Genomic DNA, 21,222 nt, shown 5'->3' on the forward strand with positions numbered 1-21,222 from the left:
TACCCATAAGGGTGCTCCTATAAGACTGTCAGCTGATTTCCCAACAGAAACTTTGCAGGGTAGAAGGGACTGCCATGAAATATTCAAAGTGATGAAAAGCAAGGACCTACAACCAAGATTATTCTACCCAGCAAGGCTATATTTAGAACCAAAGGACAGATAAAGAGCTTCGCAGACAAGAAAAAGCTGAAGGAGTTCATCATCACCAAACCGGTATTACAGGAAATGTGAAAGGATCTCCTTGCCCCAGTTCGGGGGGAGTCGATGTATCTCTCACACAGCAATGTTTCTCTCCCTGTCTTCTCCCTCCTTTCCCCTCTATCTAAAAATAAATAAAATCTTAAAAATAAAGTAATTGTTGATAGAAATATAGTTATTGCCATTTATTATTCATATTTTTATCTTCCCCCCTTTTTTCTTCTTAGAGAAATTCTTTTTAAAAATTTTTATTTTTCAATTATAGTTTACATTCAGTATTATACTGTATTATTAGTCCCAGGTGTACAGCATAGTGGTTTGACAATCATACAGTTTACAAATTTCCCCCCAATATCTTCAGTACTCACTTGGCACCATACATAGTTATTATGTTATCGACTATATTCCTTTTGCAGCAAATTGTGCTTCTTAATCCCTTCACCTTTTCACCCAGCCCTCAATCCCCCTCCCCTCTGTCAGCCTTGTCTGTTCTATATATCTGAGTCTTTTCTATTTTGTTTGTTTGTTTATATTGTTCGTTAGATTCCACATGTAAGTGAAATCATATGGTATTTGTCTTTCTCTGTCTTACTTCACTTGGCATTATACCCTCTAGGCCCATTCATGCTGTCCCTTTACTTTCAGTCACTTAAAGTAATTGTTGATAGATATATATTTATTGCCACTTTATTATTTACATATTTTGTTTTTTCCTTCTTAAAGAAGACCCTTTAAGCCCTGGCTGGCGTAGCTCAGTGGATTGAGCACGGGCTGCGAACCAAAGTGTCACAGGTTCGACTCCCAGACAGGGTACATGCCTGGGTTGCAGGCCATGACCCCCAGCAACCGCACATTGCTGTTTGTGCCTCCCTTCCTTCCCTCTCTATCTCCCTCCCTTCCCTCTCTAAAAATGAATAAATAAAATCTTAAAAAAAAAAGAAGACCCTTTAACATTTCTTTTTTTAAATATAAGGTTTTGTTTATTTTCTTAGAGAGAGGGGAAGGGAGGGAGAAAGGGAGAGAAACATTCACTGGTTGCCTCTTGTTCGTGCCCCAAATGGGGACTGAACCTGTAACCCAGACATGTGCTGTAACCAGGGATTGAACGGGCAACCTTTTGCTTTGCGAGAAACACCCAACCAACTGAGCCACACCAGCCAGGGATCAACAATTACTTTAAATGTAAATGCATTAAATGCCCCAATCAAAAGACATAGGGTGGAGAAGTGAGTAAGAAAACAAGATCCTTACATACGCTGTCTACAAGAGACTCTTTTGAGCTCAGAGAAACCCACAGACTGAAAATAAAGGGATGGAAAAAGATATTTTATGAAAATGGAAACCAAAAACAAAAGCCGGGGTAGCAATACTTGTACCAGACAAAATAGAGTTTAAAACAAAGGCTGTAACGACAGACAAAGAAGGACCAGCAATTCCACTTCTGGATATTTATCCAAAGAAACCCAAAACACTAACTTGAAAAGACATATGCATCTGTATATTCTCTGCAGCATTATTTACAATAGCCAAAATATGGAAACAACCAAAGGGTCCATCAATAGATGAATGGATTAAGAGGAAAAGTGCATATAGACATAAGAATGAATGAAATTTTACCATCTGCAACAACACAGATGAACCTAGCGGGTGTTGTGGTCAGTGAAATAAGACAGAAAAGGACAAATGCCATACGATTTCACTTATACATGTAATCTAAAAAACAAAATAAATGAACAAACAAAAGAGGAATACGTTCATAGATACAGAGAATGTTTTGATGGTTGCCAGATTTCACAGAGGTTAGGGGTATGGGTGAAAAAGATGAAGGGATTAAGAAATACAAATTGGTAGTTACAAAAGAGTCATGGAGATGTAAAACATGGCATAGGGAATACCAGCAATAATACTGTAATAACTATGTATGGTAGCAGATGTGAACTAGGTTTATTGGGGTGATTACTTCCTGTTACATAAATGTCTAATCACTATGCTGTACACCTGAAACTAATATAATATTGTATGGCAATGGTAATTAAAAAATAAAAATTATTTTACAAATAAAATAAGTTGGTTGTTTGAAAAGACTAATAAAATTGACAAAGATATGAGGATTAAGGGCAAAAAGAGGAGGCACAAAAAATAAAATACATAAATAGCCCAGGCTAGTCTGGCTCAGTGGATTGAGCATCGACCTGCAAACTGAAAGATCACCGGTTTGATTCCCGGTGGAGGCACATGCCTGGGTTTCAGGCCAGGCCCCCAACTGGGGGTGTAGGAGAGGCAACTGATCAACATCTCTCTCACACATGGCTGTTTCTCTCCTTTTCTTTCTCCCTCCCTTCCCTTCTCTCTAAAGGCAAATTTTTAAAAATTCTTTAAAAAAAAAAAACAAACCCAGCCCTGGCTAATGTGGCTCAGTGGATTGAGCGTCAGCCTGCAAATCAAAGGGTCACTGGTTCGATTCCCAGTCAGGGCACATGCCTGGGTTGCAGGCCAGGCCCCCGGTAGGGGGTGTGTGAGAGACAACCACACATTGATGTTTCTCTTCCTGTCTTTCTCCCTACCTTCCCCTCTGTCTAAAAATAAAATAAAATAAAATACATAAATAAATATAATTTATGAAATTACTTATATAAAATATATACACATAAATAAATAGCATTATATTTTATTATAAGAGATCTGATAGCTAAGATTTCTGGTAATTCCTATAATTTGAAACTATTTACAACAGAGCTTTCCCAGTGTTTTATGGCAACTTGAAATATGAATTACAGGTTTGCCAAGATATTAATCTCCTTGACTCTGTGTCAGCCAGACAGAGCCTGAGCAAGGGAAAACCTCTGCCACCCTCCTCGTGTGAGCCTCTTCTTTCCAGTAAACCAAGAAAGCACTATTGTTTTCTATTATTTCTTGGGGGGCAAAGTTTAGAAGCACTGATTTGAACAACTACCTCTCCCAGCTTAGCATTTAAGTTATACTTAGGCTCTTTTCATTTAAAATTTCCTTATGAAATTCTGTATCATATTTCAATACATTTGTATTAGAAAGAGATATTTTCCCTTCTCTTTCACTCTCTCTGATTTTCGGGCTAGCACGTAATCAGTTGTGTATGTATTTTGCAACATTATTGCAAAAGAGATGATGGTTTATTAATGTTATTATTAGCCCACATGTAACTGTATGACAGAATATGTATTACTAATAGTTGGATGAAGGCTTAGGATCAAGTGTCAGGAACCATTCCTTTTTTTCAAGTTAATAGTTTTGCTCTAAATTATTGTTTGGCAATATTTCTTCTGACTAAGCTGATTTATCCTATCATTAAGCACACATATGTGTGTATGCAAATACTGAAAAACACAATCCTACTTCAAGAATGAACATGTTGAAGTTTACATGCCTTATATGGATAAACCAAAGTGATGCTGCTGGATCTGAAACTATATATTAGAATTTTGTGTGAAATATTATGTCACTGATGGAAAAAAAATTTTCTTACACAGCCAATTCTACAAACATATATACCTGGCAGAATATACTAAGGGAAAAGTTAGTACAAAACTTTCAAGTGATCATTTCTATGCCCAAGCCATCGATTAATGATAAAAGTCTTTTCACCTGTCAGGTCCTGAGTTCAGGCACTCAGAAGTTTGTATTTCTCTTGCAGAAGCTGATGACAATACTAATCCCTGCAAGGTGCAGGGAGGTACTTTCCTGGTACATGCTTAAGTGCTAGTGATTTCACCAATCCTTGAAGTGTGGATGGCCTTTTTCATCAATTAAAAACTTACACAAAGAAGGCACAATTTTATGCCTTCAACTAATTTCCTGATTTTACCTTAAAACACCAAAGTTTGGTGACTGCAGATGTCAATTGGTCTTGCAGCAGGCACTCAGCAGTATTAATAGGTACTACATGAGATTAGCTGGGTTAATAAATGGTATCTCTGCCATTGACTCATTTGTTCCCTGCCATCAGCACACAGCCCTGGAAAGAGTTGGCAGTCAAATTCACAACTACTTGTTTATAAAGAAACAACCTGTTGTGCTCTCTCATAAGATAAAAATAAAAAAATGCTACTATGTCCAAGGACAAAATTAAGCTATACATGTCTATATAGAGACATACATAGATATACATAGAAGGCCAAATCTGCCTTTGTTTCTGACTGAAACCTTAAAATGCCAAATTCATACAACTTCCATTCTCTTACACTCTAAAATAAAATCAGCTTGGTACACAGGACTCCAGGGTTTTCCTGTTGCAGTAGGAGAAATAGGTTAAGAAATGTACCTTAGCTAGTTCTAAAGAAACTATTTTATGTATCTAAAAAATTTTAATGTTTTACCTGAATTCTCTCCAAATCCTCTTCACTTCCTCTACGTTTTCACTTCTCTCCTGCCCCTCTTAGTGAGAGCACTAACACTGCTTCCTTGAGATGCAGATCACTACAAGCTGGGCACCACTCAGTGATGCATATTCAAAACATCTAAGTTCTTACTTAGATTCTTACTTGACATTTTAGTAGAAGAAACAGAAAACAAACCTGAGCTGAAATCATGCCGGGGGGGACAGTGCACATCTCTTTTGCTACCTCTGCCTACACTTGACACTATTTAAAAACCCTACACTGAACTTAAATGTTCTCTACCTACAATGAAGAAAGCTTGCCTTGATATGCTTGGCTGATGCACTTCCGTGTTCCTTCGGTTAAAGAAATTAAATAATCTCTCTTTCATTTACCAAACAATTTGTTAAAAGTTGGCATGCATTCAAAATCCATTTGAAGGACCTGCTCCTCTAACTTAAAATCAGAGCAGTTGATCTCATTTACAATCAACTGAACATAAGTACTTCTTGGCAATAGTAGACTCAAATGCTACTAACTTTTTTTGTCTTTCTATGGATAATTTAAGAAAAAGTCATGAAATAAGTATTGCCAGGCCTTAAAATGTTACTTGTATGCTTTTTTCCCCAGTATAATGCAAAGGAGAAGGGAATCAGCAATACAAAATGTAAATAAAAAGGTCAAATTTCTAACTTATTTTATATCAAATGAGAAGACTTTCTTTTCTTTTTAAAAAGATTTTATTTATTTATTTTTAGAGAGAAGGGAAGGAAGAGAGACAAAGAGGAAGAGAAACATCAATGTGTGGTTGTCTCTCATGCTCCTCACTGGGGACCTGGCCTGCAATGCAGGCATGTGCCCTGACTGGGAATCGAACCAGTGACCCTTTGGTTGGCAGGTCCAAGCTCAATCCACTGAGTACACCAGCCAGGGTCAAATGAGAAGATTTTCTAAGAGCAAGTTTCAGAGTAGTAAAGACCAACCAATAAAACATTCTGACAAAGAATGTCAAGATAAAGTAAAAAATTAAAAGCAACTGAGCTCCAATATTAATATACCTGTGAGTTAATGCCAAACTTGATAACTTTTAGAAATGCAGCTTATGTAGAAATGAGTTCATGCCAGAACTGACTACTAAATTTAATCCTTATTGTAATTACAAGGTCTAAAATACTTCTCATTTTAAAGATATGTAATGAATTCCTACACATTCTATATCATGTTTCTTTTAAAACTATTCTTCCCCTGTGATTAACTCCATCATCTAGCTTCTTTCGTACTTGATCTCATGAAGCAAATAATTTTCTCTCAGTTATGAGTAAGACTTATCTCAATCTTACTCTATAGTTCAAGAAGAAAAAAAAACTCAAGAAAACCACATATGAACTAGGCCCTCTTGTTAAACCTTGTTTGTTCAAATTAATTTTTAAAATATGTCTTACACTTTATATTTATATGTATGGTATTATACGCATATTTAAAGAAATGTGATCTGTCTAGATCACAAAATAAGTTAATGTTTGAAGCAGAATTAAAATTGTGACATTTCCTTTATCTCATAGCACAAATTATACTATCCAAACATTTCCCATGAATATCTAAAGAATTTTCCTATTTCTAAAGTAACAAACATTGACATCTTAACAACCTAGAAATGTATATTTATACACCCAAAAGAAAACACAAATACAGAGTGGGGCAAAAGTAGTGGGGATTACAGTTGTTCGTATAAATAATACAACAACTACTAAATAATACACAAATAAACCCTGTTCATATAATCACAACCGTAAACACCTACTTCTGCCTGACCCTGCACGTATCATACACACACAAATAGGGACAACAAATTAAAATGAAAAGCAGCTCTTACCTTCATCTCCTTCTGGTACATATGAAGCTGTAATAATGTCAATATCAGCACAATTCATCACAATCTGATTGGTTGCCTGCCTCACCTAAGAAGAAAGAAAAACCAGTGTGTCAGAAACAGCCTCAGTAATAATATTTTTAAAAGATTTTATTTATTTATTTTTTAGAGAGAGGAGAAGGAAAGGAGGAAGAGAGGGAGAGAAACATCAATGTGTGGTTGCCTCTCACACCCCACACTGGGGACCTGGCCTACAACCCAGGCGTGTGCCCTGACCAGGAATCAAACCAGCAACCCTTTGGTTATTAGGCCCATACTCAATCCACTGAGCAACACCAGCCAGGGCCAAATTTTTTAAACCCAGACATCACTAAAACCTAAAGTATTTATGCATCAATGGTAGAAATAAATGAGTAGTTTTAACTAATCCAAAGCAATTCACATTATATTAAAAGAAATAATAAAAGCATAAGTATTTCACAGAATTTAAACATCTGACCAGCAAGCTAAAATAAAAGTAATTTATTTCTACTGAAACCTTGATTATAACTACTTCTTAATTAATATTTTAAATTTCAAAAACATTTAATGAGAAAACATTTCGCATATGTTACAATTATGTATTACAACCCATGAAACCCATCATGAGACCTTTCATATGAATAGAGGAAGAAAGCTAGTATCTTAAACTATATCAAAACTTCAAAAAACACTCTTTAAAGTTTTTCTTTTCCCAAAGAAATATTTTGGATGTAACAGACACTAATGACTGTCCTACTTGCTTCAGATCCAAAAGGTAAATAAAATATAGAAATAATAAAAGCCCTTTTCTCTCTTCCTTCTTCCCTGGAAATAACTACCATCCTAAGAATAATGTAGTTTTCTCATGAATGTTTAGTATATGTTTTTAACAATATACTAACAATGTTTTAATTTTATATAAATGGCATCAAATTGTGTATATATGGTACACAATTTATATGGTAAAATGGTATCAAATTGTGTATATATAATTTTTTGCAACCTGCTTTTTTCATTTAACATTGTTTCTGAGATGGGTAAATGCTGATAAATGTGTATCTAATTCATTCATTTTAACTCCTGCATAGTAGTATTCCATTCTATAAATAAAGACATTATCATCCATTTCCTTCATGAAGGAAGTTAGGTTACTTCCACTTTTTTACTGTTATTTATAATAGTGCTATAATAAACATCTTGATTCGTGTTTCCTTGTGCACATGTTTTCCTTACCAAGAATTGCCCAATTATCCTCCAGAGTAGTCTCAACTGACACTTCCATGAGCAAAGAATGAAGAAATCCCACTTTCAGCATCCTCCAAAAAAAACTTTAAAATTTTTGACAATATAACAGGTATTAAATGGCATCACATTGTTGTTTTAATAAGAATTTCCCTGATTACTATTAACATTGCCGACTAAGCTTTTCTTTTTGTGCCATTGAGTTTTTCCTATGCAAATTGCTTGTTTATAACCTTTGTCCATTTTTCAATTTGGTTGTAATCTCATTTTTATACACTTGTTGCATTAAACAAAACCTCAAATTAATTTTCAGATATTTGAATGGTCTAAATCTAAAAATTACAAAAATATAGATACCCTAAATTACACACAATGCCTGCAGAGGCCAGCCAATCACGTGCAGTAGGTTAAGTGAAAGGTATGCATAGAGGTCTGCATAAAGGAGAGGGAAAGAAACACTTCTTGGAGCCAACCAACTATTGCTGAACTGAAAAACAGACTTAGTGTTGATAGATCTTCCAATTTTAAAGAAGCCGCAAATTCAGATTTCATGTGCAATCTCCTAATTTGTAATTGATAACAACTAACTCAAATTTTCAAAAAAATACTGTGTAGACCAAACAAAACCAATATGGAGGTCAACAGTGCACTGAGATTGCTGAACAGACCACACAACTAGGTAACGATACAGCAGTAATATAATATCAATTGTATATGAAAGCTATACCTAAGAGTAATAATTTTATTAACCCATACATAAATATTATCTTTAAACTAAAATTATCTGACCTATATTACACATAGAATGTTATTAAGCCTTTATGTAACAGACTGTCAAAATCTCTAACACACAAAGCATTGGTTCATTATACATTTGGGCTCATTAAAAAAAAATCAGTCCTGGCCAGTGTGGCTCAGTTGGTTGGAGCATCATCACGTACACCAAAAGGTTGGGGGTTTGACTCCCTGTCAGGACAAATACCTAGGTTGTAGGTTCGATCCTTAGTCGGGGCACATACAGGAGGCAACCAATTGACATTGCTCTCTCACATCTAGGTTTCTCTCTCTCTCTCCCTCCCTCTCTCTCTGAAATCAATAAACACTTTTAAATCCTTCTCATAAATCAATCTTCCTGTTCCTAAACAAATGTCATTTAATAAACCTGTTTTTTTAAAGAATTTATTTATTTAAAAAAAAAAAAAAAAAGAGCCCTGGCTGGTGTAGCTCAGTGGATTGAGCACCAGCTGCAAACCAAAGCATCGCAGGTTCAATTCCCAGGTCAGGGCACATTCCTGGGTTGCAGGCCATGACCCCCAACAACTGCACATCGATGTTTCTCTCCCTCTCTCCCTCTCTCTCTCCCTCTCCCTCTCCCTCTCTCTCTCTCTCTCCCCCCTCCCTTCCCTCTCTAAAAAAATAAATAAAAATAAAATCTTTAAAAAAATAAAAAATAATAAAATTAAAAAAGAGAAGCGGCTCCTTTAGATTAAAAAAAAGAATTTATTCATTTATTTTTAGAGAGAAGGGAAGGAAGGGAGAAAGAGAGGGTGAGAAAATCAGCGTGTGGTTGCCTCTCACGCACTCCCTACTGGGGACCTGGCCCACAACCCAGGCATGTGCCCTAACTGGGAATCAAACCAGCGATCCTATGGTTCGCAGGCCGCCACCAGATCCACTGAGCCACACTAGCCAGGGCAATCTGTTTTAATTCAGTAAGTGATAATAGTCCGTCACAGTATTTATTTCACCAGAACATACCTAAATAGCACTACAACTTTTACGTCCTAATTGGCAACTACAGCACTACATTTGAACAACAAAAAAAAAATCTTTGGTTATTCATTAAATGACTTCTAAAAAATTCAGAAACAGAGAAATGAAGCACTCACTAGGTGTTCTCCAAAGGGTAAAATGAACCAAAACTTTCCATAGCTTGACGTTTATGCCAACAGAATAATAACTGGTTTAGTTACACATCTTAATCTTTATCTAGGCAACCATATTTTCATCCATCAGCATCTACAGTGAATTTAATGGTAGCCAAGCAATTAATCTACCAATGTCAAGACACCTATACAACACTGCATATGCCAATGATACTATATTTATCCCACTACTATTACCACATTCTGAGGGAAAGAATACACTTTGGAAAGGCACAGTGCACTCACACTGATGTTTCTCTTCCTCTTTCTCCCACCCTTCACCTCTTTCTAAAATAAATAAATAAAATCTTAAAAAAAAAAAAAAAAAAAAAAGGCCCAGGCTGGTGAGGCTCAATGGACTGAGTGCTGGCCTGCAAAGCAAAGGGTCACAGGTTTGATGGCCAGTCAGTGCACATGCCTGGGTTGCAGGCCAGGTCCCCAGTGGGGGGCATGTGAGAGGCAACCAAACATCAATGTTTCTCTCCCTGTCTTTCTTTCTCTCTTCCCCTCTATCTAAAAATAAATAAATAAATAAAATCTTTTTTAAAAAAGAACTTGCCCTGGCTAGTGTGGCTCAGTGGACTGAGAGCCGGCCTGCGAACCTGAAGGTCACCAGTTTGATTCCCAGTCAGGGCACGTGCCTGGGTTGCAGGCCAAGTCCCCAGTTAGGAGTATGCGAGAGACAACTGATCCATGTATCTCTCCCACATCAATATTTTTTTCCCCCTCTTTCTCTCTCCCTTCCCCTCTCTCTAAAAATAAATAAATAAAATCTTTTTTAAAAATCTCCCTCAAATTTTAAAAATCAGACAGTATAGTCATCTTAGAGATGCATTTTAAACAGGATAATCCATAGAAAGTGCCTGTTGTAGCACTTAGTGCCTGATACACAGTAATCACTTAACAGACATTATTAAGGCACATACACAAAGACCAAGATTAAATATGCTCTAATCACAAAGATGTTACTTTGAATATCACCTAACAGTGTTCACCTAACACGTGTGTAAGTGTCTGATCAGAATGATATAAAATTTCAGAACTATGTACTATAATATATAGCACTTTGGATATCAGCATACATATACTACCCAAGGAAGATAATTTAAAATATCCATGTAAACTTAAGCATATGCTTGTTTGACTACTACACTATAACACTGCTCTTTTTGATGCTTTCCCAACAATAGCATTGACCTGATGATTCTGTATGTGATTTTTCACATACTAACACCATCATGTTCTTGCATATTACCTGTATGTTCCACTATCAAAAATATAGGTAATAAAGCAAAGGAACTTGAGCATTAAAGATCTTCAGTTTCCAAGCTCCAAAGAGAGCAAAATATTAAAGCAGGCATACAAAACTGTGTTAATAACAAGCTTATTTTCAACTTTTCCATTTGATGCTATTAAAGAATGGAACATTAGCCCTGGTTGGTGTGGCTCAGTGGACTGAGTGCCAGCCAGCAAATCAAAGTGTCGCTGGTTTGATTCCCAGTCTGGGGCACATGCCTGGGTTGCAGGCCAGGTCCCCAGTAGGGAGCACATGAGAGGCAACCACACTTTGATGTTTCTCTCTCTCTTTCTCTCTCCCTTTCCCTCTCTAAAAATTAAAAAAAAGAAAAAGAAAAGAAAAGAATGGCACATTAGTGTATTCTTTGTTTCAAATCCAGGGTTAAGTCTTTTTGGAGTTTCACCAGACTGTGCTTCCACAGAACCGAAGCCAAGAAACAGCTCTACTGAAGAGGCAGCTTGACCATTTGTAAGAATTTTACGGAAGTTCCCTAAGAGCTAGGAAGGCAGCAATCTGAGATAATTTTTTTTCCTGAATGAGTCTTTACTACAGCCACTCAGAAATACATCTTACATGTACTACGGGAAGACTCAAGAGGTTTTTTTCCTGATTGCCAAAGTCCTAATATTGTAGTAAAAGGAAATCTCCAGTGTGACAATTCCAAATACCAGTCAGCCTGAAGCTTGAGTCACTTGGCCTAACAAGCATTTCCATCGTTAAAATTTTGTAATAACTGTTGTCTTTGTAGAACAGGGCAATAATTTCTAAAGATAATAAGGAGCAAATAATTGGTAAACACAAGCTGAGCCAAGTTTTGTAACAAAAGAGACATTGAAAAGGGCAACTTGCCGAAAGTCATAACTACCATTAATGTAAAAATGTTAAATATACAGAACATTGCCATTTATTGTCTGTGGTTACTTACATACACAACAAAACTTTTAAACTATGTATAGGAATAATACTTATCTACCTAAAGAGAGCAGTTACCATGGGGGTGTGGGTGGGAAGAAATGGAAATGAGCTGTAGTGACCTGTGACATTTCATTTCCCCCACAAAATCATGCACAGTCTGATGCAAGTGGGGCAAAATATCAGTATTTGCTAAATCCATATTGGTGGATTTACTTATCCATATCCATTGGTGGTGGGTTACTTATCCATATTTCTATAATATGTCCTAATTTAAAATAAAATTTTAAAGTGACCACAACTGGCGAAATAAACTGAGAACCACATGCTTGTATGGTATTCGAAATGAAGTCTCCAAGGCCTGGAGAACTAATCTCAGTTAACAACAAAACAACTACTAGGAGACTCAGCCCTTTGCCACTGACTCACATATAGATTAGAATAAAACTTACTTTACAATAAGAGCAGGCTCATTTATGTAGCAAAGTTCAGAAAAGTTTCATAGATAATTTACTACGTAAGACTACATTTATCCAGGTTGTATTGGGCAGTATCAATTATACAGAAGCAGGAAGTTAAAAAAAAAAAAAGCCTGTATGAAAAGCCAGAATAGATGATACAAAGTCCATACAATTAAGCTCATACCCTTCATTCAGAGGAGAATCCACCAAACCTTCACTTAGAAATTTCTTTTTAAATTCAAACAAACTTATTTTATCTGGTTACTTAAACTCTTTCAGATCAAGTTCAGTAAAACAGATGAAGGAAGAAAATTTCACAATAGGCAGCAACAAGGCACAATAAGCAGCAAAAAATAATAACCTGAGTAAGGAAAACAAACAAAAAACTTTAAAGAACAGTTATGAAATTAATAAATCATAGTACATAGTTTTGGGTAATCTATGGCTATAACAGACGTTCAGAATGATGTCCAGTATTTTAAAAAAGAAACAAACCTATATTATGAGGAATTATAGAATGTTCTAAAATATATTTTAGGAATATTTCCATGCAAATCAGTAAACATTTTTAAAATTCTAAATGACTCAAAGAGTAAACTTCATTTATCCGGAAAATTCACTGCAAAATTCATTGCCAGATGTATTAGATAAAGCTTAAAGTAGAAAAGTTTCTTAGGGTCCTGGTTGGTATAGATCAGTGGATTGAACTTTAACCTACAAACCATAGGGTCAGTGGTTCAATTCCCTGTCAGGGCACATGCCTGGGTTATGGGCCAGGTCTCCAGTGGGGGTGTGAGAGAGGCAACCAACTGATGTTTCTCTCACACATGGATGTTTCTCTCCCTCCCTTCCCCTCTCTCTGAGAATAGATAAGGAAAATCTTTTTAAAAAAAGTTTTAGGTGTTTCCTCATAAATGTATTTTAAGAAACAGAATAGCAAATCTGAACAAATTAATACGCTACCACTGACTTTCAAATTTAATGTCTTAAGACCATTTAGTGATCTAGCACAATGCTGGACAAATTATTTTATCATTTTGTAAAGTACCAAAAAAACTACCAAAATGACTGCATAGAAAATATGCAAAATCTGGGCAGAAAATTCCATAACACAGGGTTGACAATAACATCCATTTAGATGCCAAGTTTTAGTCTGCCAAGCAAACTACTCTATCTGTAAGTCTCCTATAAGTGCCAATTTAGTCATCAGGAACATGAATATTTTGTCGGTAGAGGCCAGGGACTGTCTAGTATATTGTGACTTCTGGCCTTAAGGGATGAAGTTACTTTCTCCAGCACAGGTGAGACATTTCCATAAGGAAAAAAAACAATTACCGTATAAACCACTATACAATCATTACAAAAAATTGTGGCCACTCACATGAACTGGCAATCTATTTTTTAATTATCCACAAAGCAAGAATGTCCGAATTTTAAATAGCTACAAAAACCCATTGCTCTCAAATATCCTAATGTAAAGGGAGGAAATAGGGAACGTCCCATTTCTCTAAGCCAGTGATTTTCAACCTTTTTCATCTCACGGCACACACAAACTAATTACTAAAATTCTGTGGTACACCAAAAAACATGTTGCTGATCTGCCAAAAAATAGATATAATTTTGATTCATTCACACTGGATGGCTATTGTTGTATTGACTGTTGTCATTTTTTAATTTGACAATCTATAGGAAAAGAGGTCAATGCCCCTGACTATATAGTCAAGTATTGCATGTTTTAAAAATTCATGCAACATACCAGTGTGTCTGCCACGTCACAGCCATTAAAAATCGCTGCTCTAGGCCCTGGCTGGTGTAGCTCAGTGGATTGAGTGCAGGCTGCAAACCAAAGTGTCGCAGGTTCAATTCCCAGCCAGGGTACATGCCTGGGTTGCAGGCCATAACCCCCAGCAACTGCACAGTGATGTTTCTCTCTCTCTCTCTCCCTCTCTCTCTCCCTCTCTCCCTCCCTCTCTCTCTCTCTCTCTCTCTCTCTCTCTCTGTCTCCCTCCCTTCCCTCTCTAAAAATAAATAAATAAAATCTTAAAAAAAAAATCGCTGCTCTAGGCCCATGATAATACCTTCTCAAAACTTGTTGAACTAAACCACATTCACTTGTGTGAAAGACAACTACTTTTTAAATTAGTGCACACTGACTAATTTCTTCACCTTCCCCAGAAGTCCACGCCCCAGGTCAGGTTAAAAATCCACTCAGTTTCTAATATGTAACCTGTACAAATACTCTGGGCTTATCATAAAATTCTGCAACTAAAGCAACCAGGCAACTTGCATACTTTGTGTAATGTGATTCCAACTATTAGAAAACTGACCCAATACCAGTAATAAATCTGGGTTTCTAACAGTGTAATTTTGTCCCCATTTTTAGACTTCCCCTATAAGATATCACCTAGAACCACAGTTTATTGTTCCAATGCATGGATATAAAAAATATTAACATATGCTTTTTACTAATAATGTTGGCTTTTTACTGTTAATTCCTCTTTATACTTCCAAAGGTGGCAATTCAAATGATTAAAGAGTCCAACTGTCCTTTAATTACACCTGTTAGAATTCACTATAATGCCACCTTTCATTTGTGTTGCCACCTAGCCTGAAAAGGACTTCTGAAAAGAAATGCTTTGAAAAATTTATGTTACCAAAAAAGATTCATTTATTTCCTTGTATCAAATCAACAAGTCCCTGCTAATACGGAGCACATTACCATGTGTCCCTCAATGGCCCAAACCAGTCTTTAAGGATTTCTCGTCTCTTTGGAAAACGAAGTAGAGAAGGGATAAGGAGAAGTATTGGGTTGGCCAAAGATCCATTTAGTTTTTTCCGTAAAATAAGAGACACATTTTTCATTTACACCAATAACTTCAATGATTTGGATATTTTGAGTGGATCAGCTTTCTCCTGCTATTGACTTCTAGTGGGTAGAGGCCAGGGGGTGCTGCTAAACATCTTCCAACATATAAGACAGCCCCGCAGCAAAGAATCATTTGGCCACAACGTCAATAGCACCAAGAAACTTCACAAACCATTTCTGACACATTCGATCAGTCACAGCACCTTCTCCATACACTGTACAAATCTTTTTTGTGTGGTTCAGTGGCATTTTTACCTTTCTTAAAACAATAAAGCATAGTATGCCAAAAAATGTTGCATATCTTCTTCCATCTTCAGTATTAAATGGCTGCATAAAAATTCACCAATTTTGTTTTTTTCATGCATGCTGATATGACAGCTGTCACGATACACTCTAACAAAATTGCTTAGCATAAAGTTAAAGACAACTAAGCACTACTAGAGCCATCGTAAAAAAAACCCAAAAAACTAAACAACCTTTTGGCCAGCACAATACATCACTGCTTACTGTTCCATTCCAACACTTAAATAAAACTGTCACTTCCTCATAAAATAATCACTGAAAAATCTTTACTGACCATTTTTTTCTGAAAAATTTCCTTAAATATATATTTCTCTCAGAATCCTGAACCTATTGTGCCAAAACATGAGGTAAAGAAACAAATGATTTTTTTTTAATGTTAGTCTTTTCACATAATGCGAACTCATTCATCACTAGGTCCTCCCTTTGCCAAGTCACAAGACACACTACTGTTTACAATCCCTCCCATCTGCCCCCTGCCAATATATACCAAACACTCTAGTCACTTGGCTTAAACAAACACCATCTCCCAAATAACCTTCTGAAATCCTAATTTAGACCTCAGATGCATTCATTCTGATTCACAAATCTTAATGGAAAAATTCTAGATCACCTGACTTTCATAGGGTTAAGTTTTGCCTTTTGATGAAGCCAGACCCTAGAGCCCTCATGTTTTCACACAAGTGCCCCAAATCTGACAGCATACTTTTTAATTCTACACTTTCAGGCATATTTTTAATCTGAGGACTCGGCTTCCAAAGACAACTGCCAACTTTCAATTCATTCAAACACCAGTCTACATTTCTTTCATTTCACTGCTACATACACACCCTGTTCTTTTAGGTTGAGGCCTACTGATTTTTCCTCCTGCCTGCAGTGGAAAGAAAAATGAAACAAAATGTTTTTAGCATCATTCTTTTCCCAGATAACTGCTAAACAGTTCCCATTTTTCACTACAGATCTCACATAATATATAATATGGTAACACAAATGTCTACTGTTCAGGACCTTTGTAGGGCATCAATATTAATGGTCTCCAAAATCAAGCAGTACTTCAGATAACGCTGCGAACGGGGTGAGGGGAGGTGGGGAGAGCATGATTCACCAAAAACTGCAATGAAGAGTAATGGAATATTTTCACCAGTGGTATGCTAAAAACTAATAGCTTCTTTCAGGGGAGGGTACTGCTAAGCAACCATCGCTATAGCAATAAATCCACCTGCTTCAAAGACTGCAAAACTAGAAGATGGAAGGAAAAGCGGAGATGGGGTCCTCCCTCTGCTTCTCTAGGGGTTAGCAGAGAATCAAGTCACTGCTGCACTGTCACTTGAGGAGAAGGGGAGGGGGGAGGGGCGGATCAGCTTGGAAACCCAGCCCCTGGGCCGGAGCAGGCGGGGAGAACTCGGCAAGGCTGCCCAGGATTAACATTCTCCTCACCCTCTCCCCCTTCTAGACTCTCCCCTCCTCGCTAAGGCTCGGCGGCCGGAGGAGTCCCAGATGACCGCCCCTTCCTATGTGTCCTCCCTGGGGCGTAGGTAGAACCATAGAACAGAACCGAGTCAGGAGGCTGGGACAGAAAGTGGACTCCGATGACCCCTCTAGCGTCTCCCAACACGCTCCAACCTCTCCCAAAACACTACCAAGCCCGGAAGGGCCAGGGGTCAGTGGAAATGCCCCGCACAGGTGTGCCTGCCCCGGAGGGGCGCCAGGGCCCGGCCTGCCGGCTTCCGCAGCGCTCCCTGCAGCGCGGCCGCGTCCCAGCCCAGCAGGGCAGAGCACACCAGCCCCGGCGCCCCGCGGCTGCCCCCGAGGGGCGCGCCCGTCCCGGAGCCAGCGTCCCCGGTCCCAGGCCCACAGCGCCCAGGCCCTCCCGCCAGCCCGCCCTGCCGCCGGGCCCCCAGCCTAGCCCGCGGGCGCGGCCTAACTGCTGGCTCCGCAGCTCGCCCCCGGCGCCCGAGGGTCGCCGTACCTGGGCGGCGGCCTCCAGCTTGCCCTCGAAGGTGAAGTCCAGCAAGTCGGGTTTGAGGCAAAGACTGTAGTTGATGGGGGAGACATCGGTAGGCAGCCTCTCGAAGGGCCTCTTCTCTGGCATCGCGGCGAGGCCCAGGCTGTGGAGGCGGCGGCGGCGAGAGGAGCGGCTGAGGAGGAGAAGGAGGAGGGGAGGAGGCGGAGGGCCGAGAAAGAACAGGCGGCGAGCGAGAGAGGGGGCGGCGGCTACCAGCCACATCCACCGAGCGCGGGCGACTGCCTGAGGAGAGCGACCGGGGAGTCTGGGGGGCTGGGGAGAGACCCAGCCCGAACGCCAGGGGCCAGGAGGGAGTCAATGCGGGCGGGTTGACTGCCTACGGGGAAGGGGGCGGAGGGGAGGGCAGGGGAGGAGGGCCTGGAGGGAGGGAGCGAGGGAGGGAGGCGGTGGCAGCGGCGGCAGCTGCGTGCGCGGCCCCGCCAGCGGGGCGCGCCCCCGTGCGCGTGCGCGGGGCAGGGGCGGAGCGGTGGAGTCGTGTCCGGGGCCGCGGAAGGGCTCAGGGTCGGGGACGCGGGCTGTGGGCTGGTCGCGCCCTGGTGGCACTGCACCTGTCGGCGTCGCTGGGGAGAGCGGAAAGCCTTCTAGAAGGAAGCAGCGGGGAAGGATTTGAGAAGAATTTGAGGAGCAGAGGGGAAGGTGTGAGGTCCCCCACCCCAGCTGTCTTTGGAAATTTAAGCCGAGGTAGTTGGTTAGCGCAGACAGGCTTAAATGTTAAAATATCAACTCAGAGCAAAACCCTAAAATAGATTTTTACCTCCAGATCAGTGGAAAGCCATAACCAGAAGCTCTTTATCCATAATTATTCCTATTATAAGTAGCGACTTCCAAGGGATGACATGAAAAATTAGAAAACCTTTAATAATCCACGTTACTTAAACCAGTGGTATTAGGACCTTTGAGGGAGTGATTTTAAAAGTTAGATTTTTGTTTAACGTTGAAAATGAGATATGTTTTATCTTTTTCCATTTCATTTTTGTCTTTTTTAAAAAAAAACCTTTACCAATTGTGGGTTCTTGAAAGGTAAATTAGCTGTGGCTCCCTCAGTTCTGTAGCTTTCTTGCAAATTGAGGTATGTACATACCTTTAAATAAAGATATATCTTAATTATATACAAACAAGTATATATTTTAAAATACTTTAAAGTATTAAGGGCAAGGAGATTTATCTGTAATCCCAATATGCCTTCATAGAAACTTCTCATGTAGAACCCCTTAATTTCCAAACCCAGTAATGAATGTTGTACTGGACCAGCACTATACAATAGAAATATAATCTGAGCCAACTAGCTTTAATTTTCTAGTAGCCACACCAAAAATCTAAAAAAAGGAAAAAGAAAACAGATGACATTGATACATCTTATTTAACCTGACATATCCAAAATATTATCATGTCAACATGTAGTCTAAGGCTTTAAAATCCAGTGTGTTTACATTGACAACACATCTGAATTCCAACTACCCACATTTTGGATGTTCAATAGCTCCAAGGGCTTGCTTGCCAGCTTCATCCTCTGAATCCTACATGCCTTTTTCTTTAAAAGATTTTATTTATTTATTTTTAGAAGGGGGAGAGAGGGAGAAAGGTTTTGAAACATCCATGTGAGAGAGAAACAGTGATTGGTTGCCTCTCTTGAACAGACCAAACCCACAGACCAGGTATGTGCCCTGACTGGGAATCGAACCAGCAGCCTTTTGCTTTGTGGGATGATACCCAACCAACTGAGCCATGCCAGCCAGGGCTCTACATAACTTTTAAGACAGACTGAAACCCTGCAGTCCTCGACTTCCGGCCAAGATGGAGGCGTAGGTAGATGTAGGTAGACACACTGTGCCTCCTTGCACAACCAAAATAAGGACAACAACAATTTAAAAACCAAAAAATACTCAGTACTGACAGAAAACTGAACTGCATGGAAGTCAGACAACCGAGGAGTTAAAGTAGACACCTTCATCCAGACTGGTAGGAGGGGCGAAGGCGGCCGGGCAGAGAGGGGTGGCGGCAGGGCGGCTGGTGGACCCCGGGTGCGCAAAGCGGCAGTTGGCGGACCCAGCAAGGCAGCAGATTGTATAGGGGCATGGCGCATCCAGTCCCACATTCTCACACAGATAAACCAGGCGAGACTGGGGAGCAAGATAGACCGCACGACCCAGGATCCCAGCGTGGGGAAATAAAGCCTCAAACCACCGATTGGAAACACCTGTGGGGGTTGAGGTGCTGGAAGAGACTCCCAGGCTCACAGGAGAGTTCGTTGGAGGGACCCACAGGGTCCTAGAACATACACAAGCCCACTCACCTGGGAATCAGCACCAGAAAGGCCCAGTTTGCTTGGGGGAAGCAGCAGAAAGGACTGAAATCCAACACAGAGCGGAGCAAGCGCCATTGTTTCCTCTCAGACCCCTGCCTCACATACTGCGTCACAACACAGCGACTGAGTTGACCTGCCTGGGCAAACACCTAAGGCTCCACCCCTCACACATAACAGGCACGTCAAAACAAAAACAAACAAACAAACACACACAAAAAAACAAAAAACAAAAGAACAGATCAAATCTCCAAAAAAAATACAACTAAGCAATGAAGACATAGACAACTTATCAGATGCACAGTTCAAAACACTGGTGATCAGGATGCTCACAGAATTGGTTGAATTTGGTGGCAAATTAGAGGAAAAAATGAAGGCTATGCTAAGTGAAATAAAGGAAAATGTACAGGGAACCAATAGTGATGGGAAAGAAACTGGGACTCAAATTAATGGAGTGGACCAGGAAGAAGAAAGAAACATCCAATCAGAAAAGAATGAAAAAATAAGAATTCAGAAAAATGAAGAGAGGCTTAGGAACCTCCAGGACATCTTGAAACATTCCAACATCCGAATTATAGGGGTACCAAAAGGAGAAGAGGAAGAGCAACAAGTGGAAAAGTTATTTGAACAAATAATAAAGGAGAACTTCCCCATTCTGGCTAAGGAAATAGGCTTCCAGGAAGTCTAGGAGGCTCAGAGAGTCCCAAAGAAGTTGGACCCAAGGAAGCACACACCAAGGCACATCCTAATTATATTACCCAAGATTAAAGAGAAGGAGAGAATCTTAAAAGCAGCAAGAGAAAAGGAGACAGTTACCTACAAAGGAGTTCCATAAGATTGTCAGCTGATTTCTCAAAAGAAATCTTGCAGGCAAGAAGGGACTGGAAAGAAGTATTTGCAGTCATGAAAGGCTAAATCCAAGATTCCTATATCAGGTAAAACTATCATTTAGAACTGAAGGGCAGATAAAGTGCTTCCCAGATAAGGTCAAGTTAAAGGAGTTCATCATCACCAAGCCCTTAGCATATGAAATGTTAAAGGGATTTATCTAAGAAAAAGAAGATAAGAAACATGCACAATAAAATGACAGCAAACTCACAATAATTAACAACCACACCTAAAACAAAAACAAAAACAAACTAAGCAAACAACTAGAACAGGAACAGAACCACAGAAATGGAGATCACATGGAGGGTTATCAACAGGGGAGGAGGAGAGAGGGGGAAAAGGTACAGAGAATAAGTAGCATAGATGGTAGGTAGAAAATAGACAGAGGAAGGGTAAGAATAGTATAGGAAATGTAGAAGCCAAGAGCTTATAAATATGACACATGGACATGAACTAAAGGTGGGGAATGTGGGTCAGAGAGGGTGTGCAGGGTGGAGGGGCATAAAAGGGGGATAGTGGGACAAATGTAATAGCATAATCAATAAAACATATTTTTCAAAAA

General features: G+C 39.3%; 1 protein-coding gene across 2 annotated transcripts in view; it reads right to left on the reverse strand.

Moving 5' to 3' along the window:
• Nucleotides 1-17,915, reverse strand: part of NPEPPS (aminopeptidase puromycin sensitive) — a 65,677-nt gene extending 47,762 nt beyond the window's left edge. The window contains exons 1-2 of one of the 2 annotated variants that reach the window (XM_028519041.2): nt 17,414-17,915; nt 6,424-6,508 (exon numbers count right to left, since the gene is read on the reverse strand). In XM_028519041.2, coding sequence (XP_028374842.1) covers nt 6,424-6,508; nt 17,414-17,671 — 343 coding nt within the window. In that variant the 5' untranslated portion in view covers nt 17,672-17,915. Of the gene's footprint in view, nt 1-6,423; nt 6,509-17,413 lie in introns of those variants that run through there. The other variant, XM_028519044.2, reaches the window with a different exon arrangement.
• Between the last annotated feature and the right edge of the window lie 3,307 nt (nt 17,916-21,222).

The sequence above is a fragment of the Phyllostomus discolor genome, chromosome 8 (assembly GCF_004126475.2).
Source record: "Phyllostomus discolor isolate MPI-MPIP mPhyDis1 chromosome 8, mPhyDis1.pri.v3, whole genome shotgun sequence".
NCBI lineage: Eukaryota > Metazoa > Chordata > Mammalia > Chiroptera > Phyllostomidae > Phyllostomus > Phyllostomus discolor.